This window comes from Neodiprion pinetum, chromosome 7 (genome assembly GCF_021155775.2).
Source record: "Neodiprion pinetum isolate iyNeoPine1 chromosome 7, iyNeoPine1.2, whole genome shotgun sequence".
NCBI classification, from domain to species: Eukaryota; Metazoa; Arthropoda; class Insecta; order Hymenoptera; family Diprionidae; genus Neodiprion; species Neodiprion pinetum.
This window is the reverse complement of record NC_060238.1, coordinates 6,987,334-7,002,089: the sequence shown is the minus strand read 5'-3', so window position 1 is coordinate 7,002,089 and position 14,756 is coordinate 6,987,334. Positions and strand designations below refer to the sequence as shown.

Below are 14,756 nucleotides of genomic sequence, written 5' to 3'. Positions count from 1 at the left end.
TTAATGTTAAATACGTGCAGGGTGAGGATAACTTACAAGTTACATGAATGGCAGGATCAAATTAAAATGAACGTGAGGTGAGTATCCATTAATATATAGCAGGTGATATTTCTCACAGTTTGTGCAGTGCTGCACTCCAGCTGTGAACAAAGTGTTAAACGCCTCTCGCATTGAGGCGGAACGGTGAAGCGTATAAAAACAATTATTATGTACAACAATGCTATACATATGCCTAATTTTTCTCATCATATAAGCCTCATAAACCGAATTATTATTTGCAGTTTCGATTAGTTGAAATGAGTGAATAAATTTTCACATAAATTCTGACACTCGGATAAATGACTTCAGATCAACTTTCTCATCTGAATTTGGGTGACTTCGATGATTATTGCACGTGAACCAGTCTGACCAAAACATTTTGACACATATTGCCGTATCGCAATCTGTTAATTGCCGCCGATCAGTATGATCAGTATCGACGCAGAACCATCCAATGATGTTTAAGCAATTATACTCCTACCAAGATATTAATGCAGTTCAGGAACAGTCGTATATGTATGATTACTTTCTGTAAGGTTTAACCAACAGTTTCGTGAAGGATTCAAAATTTTTCGGTGATTTGACAAGTTAACCTCAATTCTTGGAATTAACTTTAAGACGAATCAAATCATTGATAGCATAAACCAAGAGTGTTCTAAATCTAAAGCGTGTCAATTTCATGTTTTCAACAATGATCTCGTAGTTATAACATTTCATATGAGACGTGTTTCAAATGCACGTTATACGGTGAATTGTTCCAGGATCAATGAACAAGGTGTAAGTATGAACTTACCTTTATTAGGAACGAAATCGTTATGAAGATGGAGAAGATGAACATCCCGCCTAGACCGTACAAGTGGAGGGTGCGTCGTCCTGTCCTGTCCATCAGTGGAATCGAGACCAGAGTCATACCAACCATGATGGCTCCGATACCAATGGTTGCAAACTTCGCACTCTCTTCGGTCAATCCAGAACTCATGAACAGATCTGTAGAATAGTAAAAAACCTGGAAGAAGAAAATTTTTGTCAATGTTTGCGTTACAGTCCAGGAGTGGCAAATTCAAGTTCTCACATAACATAAGTAATTGCACTGTTAGAACTCTTGCAATCAGTTCCGAAGTAAGATACTCACTGCGTTAATACCGGACAGCTGTTGTGACAACTGCATAACAACACCAATAACCAGAGGAGCCCTTAATGTTGGACTGCATATGAGTTCTGTCATTGAAATGGAAGCTTCTGCCTGTTGAGCACGTTCCTCTGCTCTCATCTCTTCAATATCTTCTTCCACTTGATTACTAGCTCTCAGCCTTCTCAAGGCTTTCCTTGCTTCCTCTTCCCATTGCTTTGTTATGAGCAAGTATCTGAAGTAAAATAATTGTGACTACAGTCACCGAACAATTGTCACTTCTGTCGTCAAAGCAATTAAACTTAACCAATGAATGTATCCATTCAGACGAAACTCAATTCGCTCCCGAAGGAGAAAATAATTATTTAACCCATTTTTAGAAATGGAAAGCGTTTTTCACTTCTAGCAAACCGACGAGTTTGGTCAAAAACCACACCGGGCAATAATTACGGAAGAATTGAAGTGTTAATACGGTATTAAACGATCGATAATTCCTGAATTTAAGGAATTTGACATGCTGGGTGAATCTGCCAGCATTTATGCAATCCAACAAACATTCTACCGGCATAACCTGTACCTTAGCAAATTCAATTTGGTTCAGTACACCAACTTGCATAAATGTAGGCGAATTTTGATAAAAGCACTCCCAATTTCACGAATACAGGCGGGTGTGGGTAGAATGTACGCTCAGTTACATAGGTGCACGCGGATCGCGTCGAAGTGAACCCTGAATTGCATAAATGCAGGTAGAATCCGGGAAAATCGTTAACTGCATTTCATAAGTAAGGGCAGATTTCGGTAGAATGTGTACCAAATGCTATAAATGTGATCGAATTCATACTGTTTTGAATTGCCGATGAGGCATTACCACGAAATAACCAGGTGTGTGTTTAATTGAAATCATAAATGGTACTAAACATTGTTTCATTTGAATATATAATAGATGAATTTACCTGGGAGATTCTGGACAAAATGGTAATAATAATAGCTGCAGGATGGCAGGGCAGATGGCCAAACCTAAAAGAACCGGCCAGCGATCTCTTGTGCCGAGAATCTGCTCGATGCCCAACACCTGGGAGACCAGGAGGCCCACCGTAACAGCGAGCTGGTTCACCGTGCCCAGGCCGCCTCTCAAGTTCAGTGGTGCTATTTCCGATATGTACATGGGAACCAAGGAGGTGTTTAAGCCACAATTAACACCGATGATGAACCGGCCGAGGAACAGGATTTCATACGAGTTGGCAATTTTGGTGCAACCCATAAGGCATGCCCCGACGATGCCCAGCACGTTGTTTAGCAGTAAGCCCCCCTTTCTGAAAGACAATCAGACGTCACGTTAACATCAACCTTCAATCACGCTCAATTCGCGCACTAGATGCATAGAAATCACTGAAAGCACTCCTACATATCGTGACTTCTGTTTTAACACAATTTCTAAGTGAAATTCGTTGCATTCTTCTGTTTAAAATAAATTATGCGAGTGCTTTCGAATGAAATTATTGCGAAACTATAGCCAGGCATAGCTGCTCAATTATCATTTGGCTAATTTTATTTACTTGCAACATTGGTGCCTTGTCACTAGTGACAGTAATTCAATTGAATCAAAACCATATTGTAAGAAGCAGCTGGAAACTTTTGCAGCGAAAGTAAATTATAGCTACTAAAATACATTTTTTTATTATTCATATACACGTAGTAACGAAATGGTGATAGTAGAAATTCATTAATAATATCATTATTTAAATTATTGCTACATTATTTAAGAAATTCTTTTATCTGACTCCTAAATTTGCCGACGTAAATTTGAGATATTTCGTTAAATTTTAGAAATTTCTAATACCAACTTCGAATTTGCATAAAATACTCTTAATTCCTTGTGCATTTATTGTAGGATTACTCCCGACGAATACATAATTTAATCCTTTAGTCTGAGTGTCTACCTTGCATCAACGTAAGTGAATAATTTTCCAACACCTATTACTCTTTCTACTAGCATTTTCCCAAAAGTTTTCAACACTCAATCACCGTTATGTATTGTATAAAAATAACCTTTCTCAAGTTGCATATGTGTAATGTAGATTTACTATGACTAATTTTTCCCTGCCAAAGACAAAACAGTCCGATTCGAAATTAGGACATTTGAAATACAAGCGAAAAACTTTCTTAAAAACTGTGATTATACTTTATATCTCAAATCCGTTTAATTTTTGCGGTGTAAAATATCAACTACTGATTGAACCGGCAAAAGTGTGCTTTACCACGAGTTGTTTACGTATAAATGTGAATGATTCTTTCGAAATCTGACATGCTTTTGGCTTCATAGACGCAGATTTTTTCATAATTTGGGATATAATAAAATACTTGACCTGTACTCTACATAATGGCTTTGGATGATCAAACTTACCTCTTTGACTCAAACGCTCTCGCACATGAATTTTAAGAATGTTTATAACATAGCTGTTCAAGATTTTTTTTAACCAATTAGTACAATCCAAAATCAATCAGACGAAAAAAAGTTCAAGCTTCCAATCAAGGTATCGATCAACTATGTGCAATTTACAATGATAAGTATTCTCAAAAGTGTGAAGAATCACAAGACTTTGATTTCGAAATAAGCGTTCTTTCAAGTTAAAGACGAATTTTTCATTTTTTGTTCAATGAGAAAGTTGAGAGATTTTTTTGACACAAAAATTCTGTATCTTCAACATTTTCATGACTTTACTTGATTAAAAACAAAAATACTTTGATTCTAAAAAATTTGTAGAACGCTACAAGCGGCGAACGCGTTTTAAAATCTTACATAATTATGACGTGTACACTTTTATGTGCTTGTGTGTTAGAAATTAATAACCATGTAGGTCAGAGAACTGGCGGGTATTAAAGGAGCCATTGTGCAATATGTGTGGCGAAACTTACCTGCCAAATCTGTTGGCAATCATCCCTCCACTAAAACCGCCAAGCATACCGCCAATAGCGAATATACTGACCGCAACTGAGTACAACCTCTTCACTGCGCTCTCTTTAATGTCTTCCCCATACCTATCTTTGTACACATCCTTCATGAAGTTCTCAATATTCTGTCGAAAGAATGGAGAAATACTATGAATGGCCAATGATTTGCATAACATCAAAAATCATTGGGTATACAGGGTGTTTCCGAGTACATGCAACAGTATATTGGGTTGCCTACCACTGAGAGCAACAAAATCGGTAAAACAGGGCTACCGAGTCATTATCACTTTAGTCCTGTTAAGTCTTACAATCACTTTAACACGAGTGCGAACGTGATTACTGAACGCTTTAACAGAGGTTGTAAACAACGAATTAAGCGTGCTATCTGACGATAAATTGGCAGTTCTGTTTTAACGGCATTGATGCGTCTCAGCTGTAGGCAACCCAACATACTCAGCGTGGACAAGTAGTAATTATGAACTGCACTCGTGTATCATCAAGATTGAATTCGGACTTACCACTTCGGGAGCATTGATAACACCAGTGTTGTATCCAAACTGTAGCATGCCAAGTACTGCTGCCAGAATTGCATACGACAGGAATAATGTCAACCCCTAGAAAAACAAACAACATTAGAGATGAACGATGTACAGTTTTAGTTGAAAATTTCATTTGAAGGAGGAAGTTGTATGTACATTCAGATAAAGTTGATAGTTCACCTTCCATATTTTGTTGAATATATTTTTACCAACGTTTAGTATAAAAATGGTGAATTTTGAATCTGGATAAAACTATTGAAAAGGAAAAGCATATGTAGCTATTCCCTAGTAGCATTGCCTTCAGTTGCAAAAATTTCAGAAGACTCTGTGGGAAGTTTTTCTACAGAGTCAATACGCAATCTTCCTTGACAGTGACTTTTTGCCACCTGACAACAGACTGATGCAAGTTTTCGGATAAGGCAAATTCTGATGTCAGACCCGCAGTCAAATGTGAAATTAGACACATCGTGTCTGCAGTTGCATCGTGTAGGAAGGCTAAACTCAGAATGCTACTAGGGTTACAAATGTATGACGTCAAATGAAATTTTCGTATACAATGCAATAAAAAGAATGACAAAAGTAATGATACGCATAATGAAAACTCGTAAAATATACACTTGAATGTTTAGGTACTAGGTAAATGAGGATATCAAGGAAAATAAGAGAACAAATAAAACTGTCGAACATATTTGAACAGCAACGTATAGGTATAATACAAAATGTGTGTTATAGTACATAAATTGAATATAATGGTTTATTTGATATTCTTGATTGATATAACCATATTGCAACAGATAATTGTAAAATGAAAATCATATTTAATAATAAAAAAACACGAAACAAATTTGTGCTCATACAGGTGTTTGTCACCTGTTCAAGTAGTCTAAGCTTTCTTCGATGGGAATGCTCTTCCAGACGATCCACATACTCCCGTAATTCTTCTATCTCTTCCTTCACCTGTTGAACCGTGTCTAACTCGTGCTGAAGTCAGTATGCAAAGTAAAAATGTTATTTAGTAATCTTTTAAGAGCTCGATTATCGATAGAGTTAGTTAACTTTGAATTATCATGGAAACAACTTTGCAAATAAATCTTTTTGCTTACTACAAATTTGAATCTTAAAACATTGGTAAGAATGAATCAGTCTGAATTAAGAGTTAGAAAAGGCAAATAAAAATCCCGTATCGAGAACCTCCAGCAATGTTATTTGTGCCAATTATATAGTGAACACTACAATGAATCTGCATTATCCCCAATATGCGATTAAAGTGAATCTGGCCAAATTTGAATAAAAAAAGCTGAGATATCAATATTTTTAGAGAAGACTTAATAATTGGATAATTTAAAACGATTAAGCTCCGGTGCTTTTGATCAGATTCTCAAGTTTTGAGTTCAATTTGCTGACTACCTATATCCCCATAACTTTTCTGCAAAATATTTAAGAAATTTTGTATTTTAGTACAGACGTAACGTGGAAATGTAATTATTGACAAATATCTGTTGTACCGTAACTTTGGAGATATAATGATTTGCAATAAATTATTCAGATGACATCCCGAGAATTCTATACTGAACAAAATAAATCCAAAAACATTAGAATCGGATCAAAAACACCAGAATCTAATCATTGTGAACGTTTTCTCAAGTCACTGACATCTTGGCTGGTGTTACTCGAATTTGGTCAGATTGATTTCTGTGGCACAGAAGAGATGTTGTTTAATTCGTGTTCACGATGATTACCGCCAATAACATTGCTGGAAGTGTTTTAAAGGCCCTTTAACCCTCTTTCTACAATTCGACTGACAGACGGTCTTGAAAGATTCATCCTAATTAAGAAGAAAACTGATCTATACAAAGTTTATAACGAACTTACCTTGATTGCCACCATGTCGCGTTTTACTTCACTGACTTCGCTCTGACAAGACTCTACGCTCTTGGTAAGCTCCTGCAGTTGGGTTCGAATTTCACATAGTGCAACAGTTGTTTCTAGCTGGCGGTCGCCCCGCTGCAGCTCATCCAGCTTGGCACTCAAGTTCATACTCATCACGCTGACCTGCTTCTGCAGACTGTGCATACACATATCCTTGTATCAACTAGTGCCGAATAAATATAATCGTAGCTCACATCGATGCTATACCATTGCCATCTACGGCCCGCTAATACGGTATCTGATTATCTACCCTTATAATTCATATGCAAGATAACCGAGCTTTCGTTTTTCAAAGCTCCAGGTAACTTTTCTATTTAAACATTCCCAGGCTCTAAGAGGAAACCGAGGTAGGGTTGGAGGAAGATGGCGGGGAAGCCGCTAATCGACACAAGGAAGACCATATATAAGAGGCATATATACAAACAGACAGTATAATTAAATATCGAAAATAACATGTATAGGTATAAAATAGACGAAATAGAAATTGCACAAAAAGCATCTCAAAATGTGTGCCGTATGAGTGTGAGGCGGAACGCTACTAAATAGTTTGCAACTGTGCACAGGTGAAGTAGAGCAGTCTATTACGTATGGCTAGTTATGGATGATCATATGTTGAACATACTTGAAAGATTCTTTATGCACAGAAGTTATGTTTCCTTTACAATGGCTTCTGCTGCTTACTAACGGGACAAGTATAATGGACGCTCAATTCTTTTATTATACCAGCTATACAAGCCAGGTGGTGATAATATTTTTCCCTCTATCGCAAATAGTTTTACTCGCCTCTCCTCTTCAAAAGAATTTTATAATACAAACATTAATCGAACAGCCCGGAAAATTTTACTATACATATGAAATGAATCGTAATCCACGTACAAACGTGAAAAAAAAAATGATCCGTCGCGATGGAACGTTTCCCGTGTATTTAATTGAATACAGTCTTCAACGTATTTTCACCGATGCACACAGTATCATTAGTAGTATAGTATGGTCGTTTTTGTATACAGATCCCGTTACCGATATTTTACCGACGTTTTAACCGCTTCACAGCTAAGACATAAACCCTTTTTCCGGTGGGCGGTTGTCCCCAATCTGATCGACTTTATCGATCGTCGGAAGAATATCTTCCGCATTGCGCTCTACGTTACCATCGTTATTGTAATCATGGGATAAAATTTTGGTAAAATGTCGGTATCGGGATCTGTACGCAGAAACTTCCATATTATACAACTATCATAGCGATGAAATGGTGATACTCGATTAATGAATTTTGAGAAAAGTGAGCGGTGGTGAAGCAGCAAAACGTGTATTATGTTTATACTTGATAAGTGATATAATTGTCGATGAAGAATAAATTATGAATAATAAACGAATGATAATAAAATCTGCACGATGAGTGAATGAAAAGGATAGCAGTTTAATGTAGTGATGATGTAGGTATGTACCTGGGAGGTAGGGAGACCATGGCTGTGTTCCGAAACTACAGTAGCCTTTATGCCTCCCCACTAACTCCTCTTGATTTTTCTCTTTTTCGTCACTGATTCTCTCAATATTTTTCACTTTGCTTTGTTTGTGTCTCAAACGTTTGTACGTTGGATTCCACCAAAATCCAATCAATGATTCTGAATGAATGCACAGCTTGTGGTCAAGTGGTCCAACCAAAGTAGAAGGTAGGCGCAGTGGGGTGGGGCCGACACCTGCCCTGCTTCTCTATTTTCACTCTGTAAACTTTTACCTAGTTTGGAAACACAGTCTTGGTTCAGTCATATGTCAGATGGATTATTCAATCTCATTTTAGAAACGTGACTTTCAATTTCTAAACACACGTCACATTGTTATAATCAATTAACCGCCATGCGACGCGCCGCCAGCTTACTCACCCTTGCCTATAAGTGATCGCCCGCGTCCATAAGCGAGCTTGCAATTTGAATACTCCATCACTTTATGCTGAATTATAACATAAACGGACAGCAAACCAATTTATAAAAATAATAAATAACGATAATAATAATAGTAATAATAATAACAACAACAACAACAATCTGCGTCGCTACAACTGATAAACTATTCATGTCTCATAGTTGCACACAAATAAGAATTTTTTTCAGTATTGCGTTATGTTAACTTTTTTTTTCTCCTCACGCTATGCGAAGAGTTAAAAGAACGTGAATTCATTTTGAAAGTTGTGATACAGGTACACTTGTATTAATGCAATTAATGCTTGTGGCAAAAGTTTGCAAAAAAAAAAAACTTATTTAACGACAATTGCACAGATTTATAGACGATGGTGAATACTTGTTTGTGTGAAAAACTTCTAAGCGTATAACATATAATGTTATATAATTACATAAATGAAGGAGCAACCAGTGGTAAGCCTGCGAGCGCCGCAGCCAAATAATTACATTTGTCATTACAACGTGGTAGTAAAATAATGTTTGTAATAATTTTCCGTGACCAAAGGTGTTTAGTATGTACAAGAATAGGGCAAGAGCGTGTGGAATCGTAGGTTTATGTATACATGACAGACAGGCATTAAGCCTTGCATTGCATTCTTGGATATATAGAGCCTAAATGATAAGCGAGGGAGCGTTTGTTTGTTTGTTTTTTTTTTCTCGTATTGAAAATAATCGCTTTAAGAAGTCAGTGATCTAGAAAACTGATTTAACGGGATGCATAATTCATTATATATACATACATGTATACATGTATGCGTGTACGTATATAGTATATTGATTTCATATATAGTAATATGTATGTATGTATATATGTTTAGTATCTAACTTCTATGCATTTTGGTAAGCACCAAGAATTTTTTTTTTTCTCTCTTTCTCCGTCATACAGATTCTAACTACTATATAGATATATTATTCAAGCAGTTCGATAATTATTAAATATATACTCTTTCATCGAAAAATAATTTTCACTGTTATCGACAAGAAAACAAAAAAGAAACACCAAAGACGATATAACAGTCTGTCAATAATCTAATGATAAATAAATAAAACTATAGTTGTTGCGGTAGATTTTAAATCTGGATAAAACTATGAGAATTGCAGGATATGTTCGTTTATCATTAATTGGAGTAAAGGATTAAAGAAGGACAAAATCCTCTGGATCGTCGGTCTAGTAGGTAACGAACTACCGAATCACCACCGTAAAGTGACGTAGAAACAATTTCTTTTAAGACAGAAGTGCCCGTATCGTACTACCTCATAAATCACACCTACATCCATTTTCGGACTGTCATATGTAGTTTGACGAGTTATATTTTTCATCCGTCAAACAACTAATTTCAGACAGAAGTATTCTATAGCTGCAAAAGAACAACTCTTTTCTGAAAGGTGTAATTTTTTTACTACTTGAAGAAAAATTAACCGAATGAAGTTTTGAGCCTTTTAGAATTTTTGTGTATCATCACAAATTACGGATTTTTGAAGAACTAGCATGAGTTTAAAAAAGCCTCAGCTTTTTTTATAAACAATGATTACGCCATTATTTAATACGCACCTTACTACGTAAATCAAAGTTAACATGTACCCAAATTAAAAGTTACAATATGTAATTACCGAAATGTATATATGTATACAGTATTACAGTATGATACAGGCACTGCTACCTTGTAGATATTGAGACGTCATTCGAGCCGCATAAATCATCTCAATCACACATAGGTTTTATTCGTACGAATAATAATATCCGATTCTAATCAAACTGCACAGAACGTCCAATTTATTTAGGATCAGCGGTATTTGTGACAGTATTGGGCATCGTTCAATTACAATTTGTAAACAATTAGATTTCAATTACAAACAACGCGCGTGAATTGCAATTTGTAATTAGGTCAAAGTAAATTACAAATTACGTTTGCATGTTGTAATTAGCGTGACGTAGAATACAAATTACATTTGTACATCGTATTCAGGGCAAGAACGAAGTACAGATATTTTGTAATTATGGTATTTAGTAATTAGAAAAAATAAAATGCAGATTGCATTTAATTCTTAAGTTCATTTTCGTTGAATTACGATTCTTACAAGTAATTGTTTCCTTTATTTGGATCACAATTACAATTTTTAAACGTAATTAAAATATTTAATCGATCCAATAACAATTATAATTAATATAATCACAACACAATCGCTGCATTCAATCTAAAATTTGACCGATTTTTCGTACTTTCACAAATGAAATTACTGTATCTTTATAATTTTGATTCAATTACAAAATAAAAATTCAACATGTATGTTGTATTCCGTTTCGTTCCAATCATAATATACAAAATTGATTTGAAAGGATCTTTTCTCTTTCAACAAAAAAAGTATAAGCGTAATTTGCGATAAAAAAAAATTGTTTTTTCCATAATTACAAAATATCGCAGAAGCAATTTGCATGTTATGTATAACCTGGATTACACAAATTACAAATGTATTTTGTATTTTACGCATACCCTCGATTACAATTCACAAATGTAATTTGTATTGAACTGCCGTCTCAATTACAAATTGTATTTTGCGGTTGGTTTGTAATTTGTAATTCAACTGATTACAATTCAGCTCACGCAAACCTTTCCGCGATGATAGTTTACATTGAAGTAGTGGATAGGAAGGTATAAGTATTAGGGTTGTTTTCATTTTGGACTTTTTTGAATTTGAACTAGGCTGCCGCCCAGATTCGTTCAACATAAATAAATAAAAATATCATCCAAAGTACAGGTCTCATTTTAAAATACGCACGTTTTTATTACACTTTCAGTCTAGTATATTTCGACGCAGGATCAATGGTTTGCAAAAAAATCTGTGAGAAATCAGTGAGGATTGATTCTAATATTCAATAAAAATGTCAGCATCGTTTAAACAGAGCATTCAATGTCATCTGATATCCAAATAGAATTTAACTTTTTTGTGTGTTTGATATCAGTGGACAATTGACGTAAAATTCTGCATTGACGCTGCTGATATTTTTGTAAAACGATAGCATCAATGCTGATCGATTTCTCACCCTTATAGATTTTTTGCAAACAGTTAGTCCCACGATCAAATATCTGTAATTTGAAAATTGTGTAATAATGTGTATATTTTAAATTGCAAATTGATAAAGACCTGTGCTTTCGTCACAGGGTGGCCACGAATTTTTGAGAATAAAATTCCATGACATTTCCAGGTTTTCCATTACCTGAACCCTAGTTTTCCCCAACATTTCCCCAGTTCTAGTAAGTTACTAAAACCCAAATCGTTCAGCATATTAACTCTATATTCGGTTCGAATTCAATTCAAATTATGAAAAATATAATGCAAAAAAAATTGAGTTTAAACCAATTTGTTTTCTCGACAAAAAGAAGTAAACTTGTTACCTTAAAAAATCATTTCCAATTCCCATGATAGAAGACTGATATTTTCAGTTTTTTCCATGACCAAATTAAAAATCCTCTTTCAAATGCCCTGATATTTCCAAGTTTTCCAGGCGCGTGGCCACCCCGTATCGAAGAGACTTCTCTATCCGTCTGTTTCGAATAAATTTTTGGGACGTCTCATACAAATTTCGAAAAATTCCAAAACAAGGACCAAGTCTCTGTCGGTAACGGGTAGAGGTATAGGTTATACGGGTGGACACAGGTGGATGAGACGGTGCAGTGGCGTAAACTTGTTCAGCAAGATGATTCGTTCGCGGTACGCGTGACGTACCTTACAAGCAACTCCCTAAGAGTGGCTTCATCGTCCTCTTGTATTTCTTCCTGCGTCTCATTACTGAAGGAGCCGCGGTTGAAACGGTCGCGTGGTGACCTGCCGCTAGGGCGCTCTGCGATCTGACCTGCACCGTATTGGTAATGGGGCGAGACGTAGCGAGCAGTTCGACCCCTCGTCAGCTTGAGGGTGGCAGCCGCGTCGAGTGCGGCGCCTGGTCCAGACTCCCCGTAACACCCTCGCACCGCATATTGCTTCTCCACCCTGGACGTATAATCGAGGACTCCCCTATCCCCTCCCGCGCCGTTCCTCCTATGACCACCCTCGCTCCCTTCCTCCGATCTTTCTAATTCATGACCCACGGAGAGGCCTGATATCTCCTCGTACAGACACTCCGAGTCCGGTTCGGGAGACACTGTCGCGGTCCACAACTGACTTATTGGGTTGGGGCCGCGTGAATCGGCCATCGTTTATGCTAGTCAACAATATGCAATAACAGAAATACTCAGACCCCGGATTTTTTTTTTCATACTCCGTAACGGCCGATTGTTCATCTCTATTTTATATATGTATAAGGATTTTCAACGCATACGTTCTATTAACAAGCATGCAAGTTCAAACTACTCGACAGGTCACGTAGCAGTCCTACCTTTACCGACCGAGCAAATTCACCTTTTTTTTTTCTTCCTACATGTATTGAATAAACGAGTTAACGGAAAGGGCTCCAATTTCGACGGCGCATCGCTCTTTCGTAGCAGAATTCAGGAAAGTTATTCATATCCTGATAGGATTTTTAAAAAATGGTGATTTTTTCACACGTGTTATTATATTATTTCCACATTTTTCGCATTTCAAGGGCCAAAAGATGGGTAGTTGAGAAACTTTTGGTAATTCCGAAAAGAATGAGCCATAGTGAGACTGTTTTCATGCAATGTTGAAATGGCTAAACGAAAACCAGGAATTACAATAATTTCGTAAATAAAAGATGCGCAAAGATGAGATTATAATAATTCCTAGTTTTCGTTTGACGACCTTAATATTGCACGAAAACAGTCTTACAATGACTCACTTAACTCCTCATTCTTTCTAGAATTGCAGAAAGTATCTCAACTGTGCACTTTTTGGCCCCTTAAATGTCAGAAATGTGGAAATAGTAACAGGTATCAAAAAACCACACATTGTGTTTGAAGATTTTCAGGATATGAGTAACTTTCCTGAACTCCGTTACGAACGAGCGATGCACCGTCGAAATTTAAGCCTTTTCCGTTGATTTTTTTATTCAATACAGAAAAAAAATGGGTGAGTTTGCTCGGTCGGTAAGGGTAGGACTGTTAGATGACCTTAAATTCCACACGCAATATTCATGCCACATAATAGTTGTAAAATACGATCGTAAAGTGTGTTTCAAAAGCAGAGATATATTTAAATTACAAAGGTGTGAGACGTCTGAATAAATGCGAAAGGATGCAGTCATTCATAGCTACATCTATGGATTGACAAATTTTCGGGTAAGGGTGAAAAAATGTAGATGGATCGAGAAATATATGGAATTTGTAAAGACGTGAAAATCTGAAAGAAAGAAATGCAGAAAAGTCCTAAAAGGCCGAATTCGAACGATTTAGTTTTGGTTTGCTGTTGGTATTGTTATTTATTCTGACAATTCTGTATTTGGGCTTTCATACTTTACCGTTATACATTTTATCGTTCCTATATTTCAGCTTTCTACATTTAAAAATTATGTAAAATCGATTTTGCACTTTTGAATATTCAGTATTAGGATCCTTTTACTTTCTAATCGTTCGACATTTTTACAAAATTTTATCAACAAGCAAAGAGTCGCAACAATCGAATTCACAAAGATGCAAAAATCTGTTACATAGTATTGCAGGATGCAAAAAAGTTAAAATGTAAAATGAGGTGACGTATAAAAAGTCAGAATATAGATCACAATTCTGACGAGTCTACAATTTTGACTTTCTGTAAATTAATATACCTTCCTATATTTTCAGGTCCTGTGAATTGGATTCTCGGCTTATTCGAAATTCTATTTTTTTTTTTTACCCATTCTATCGTTTCGTTATTCTACTTTATTTTAGCCCCGCCCGATTTTCCGAAAAACTAAGGTCACGTGATAACATTTCTGTGCAAAGCTACAATATACTCTATTCATTACTAGCCAAGGGATTGACCATTGCGAAAATTGGCATAAATTAATGACAAAAGTCGCATTGAATTAACGCCACTGCATAAATGAAACGAAATACTTTACTTCTTTTATTAGGTATTTATGGTTAAATAAATCACAACTCGGGAAGGTGAAATCCTGGCTCATTTTGGAATTTTTCAGCATTTTACGTTCGGGTTTCCGAACTGTTCTGTAGCAATGTTACCTAAACGTTTAAAACCAGCGATTCAGATCCGAGAATCATTATGTCAGCCTTTCTCTATGTTTTTCAACGTCTATTCCGTAGAATATTCCGAATACCT

At 36.1% G+C, this 14,756-nt stretch overlaps 1 protein-coding gene across 16 annotated transcripts in view; it reads right to left on the bottom strand.

Moving 5' to 3' along the window:
- The window catches only part of Glut1 (Glucose transporter 1), a 75,330-nt gene that overhangs the window by 19,376 nt on the left and 41,198 nt on the right, over nucleotides 1-14,756 (bottom strand). For 13 of the 16 annotated variants that reach the window (XM_069138008.1, XM_069138007.1, XM_046635624.2 and 10 more), the window contains 8 exons: nucleotides 12,270-12,744; nucleotides 6,532-6,724; nucleotides 5,530-5,640; nucleotides 4,639-4,734; nucleotides 4,085-4,245; nucleotides 2,122-2,481; nucleotides 1,172-1,403; nucleotides 833-1,045 (listed from right to left, as the gene is read on the bottom strand). In XM_069138008.1, coding sequence (XP_068994109.1) covers nucleotides 833-1,045; nucleotides 1,172-1,403; nucleotides 2,122-2,481; nucleotides 4,085-4,245; nucleotides 4,639-4,734; nucleotides 5,530-5,640; nucleotides 6,532-6,724; nucleotides 12,270-12,736 — 1,833 coding nt within the window. In that variant the 5' untranslated portion in view covers nucleotides 12,737-12,744. Of the gene's footprint in view, nucleotides 1-832; nucleotides 1,046-1,171; nucleotides 1,404-2,121; nucleotides 2,482-4,084; nucleotides 4,246-4,638; nucleotides 4,735-5,529; nucleotides 5,641-6,531; nucleotides 6,725-8,033; nucleotides 8,324-12,269; nucleotides 12,745-14,756 lie in introns of all 16 variants that reach the window. The other 3 variants (XM_069138013.1, XM_069138014.1, XM_069138015.1) reach the window with 3 other exon arrangements.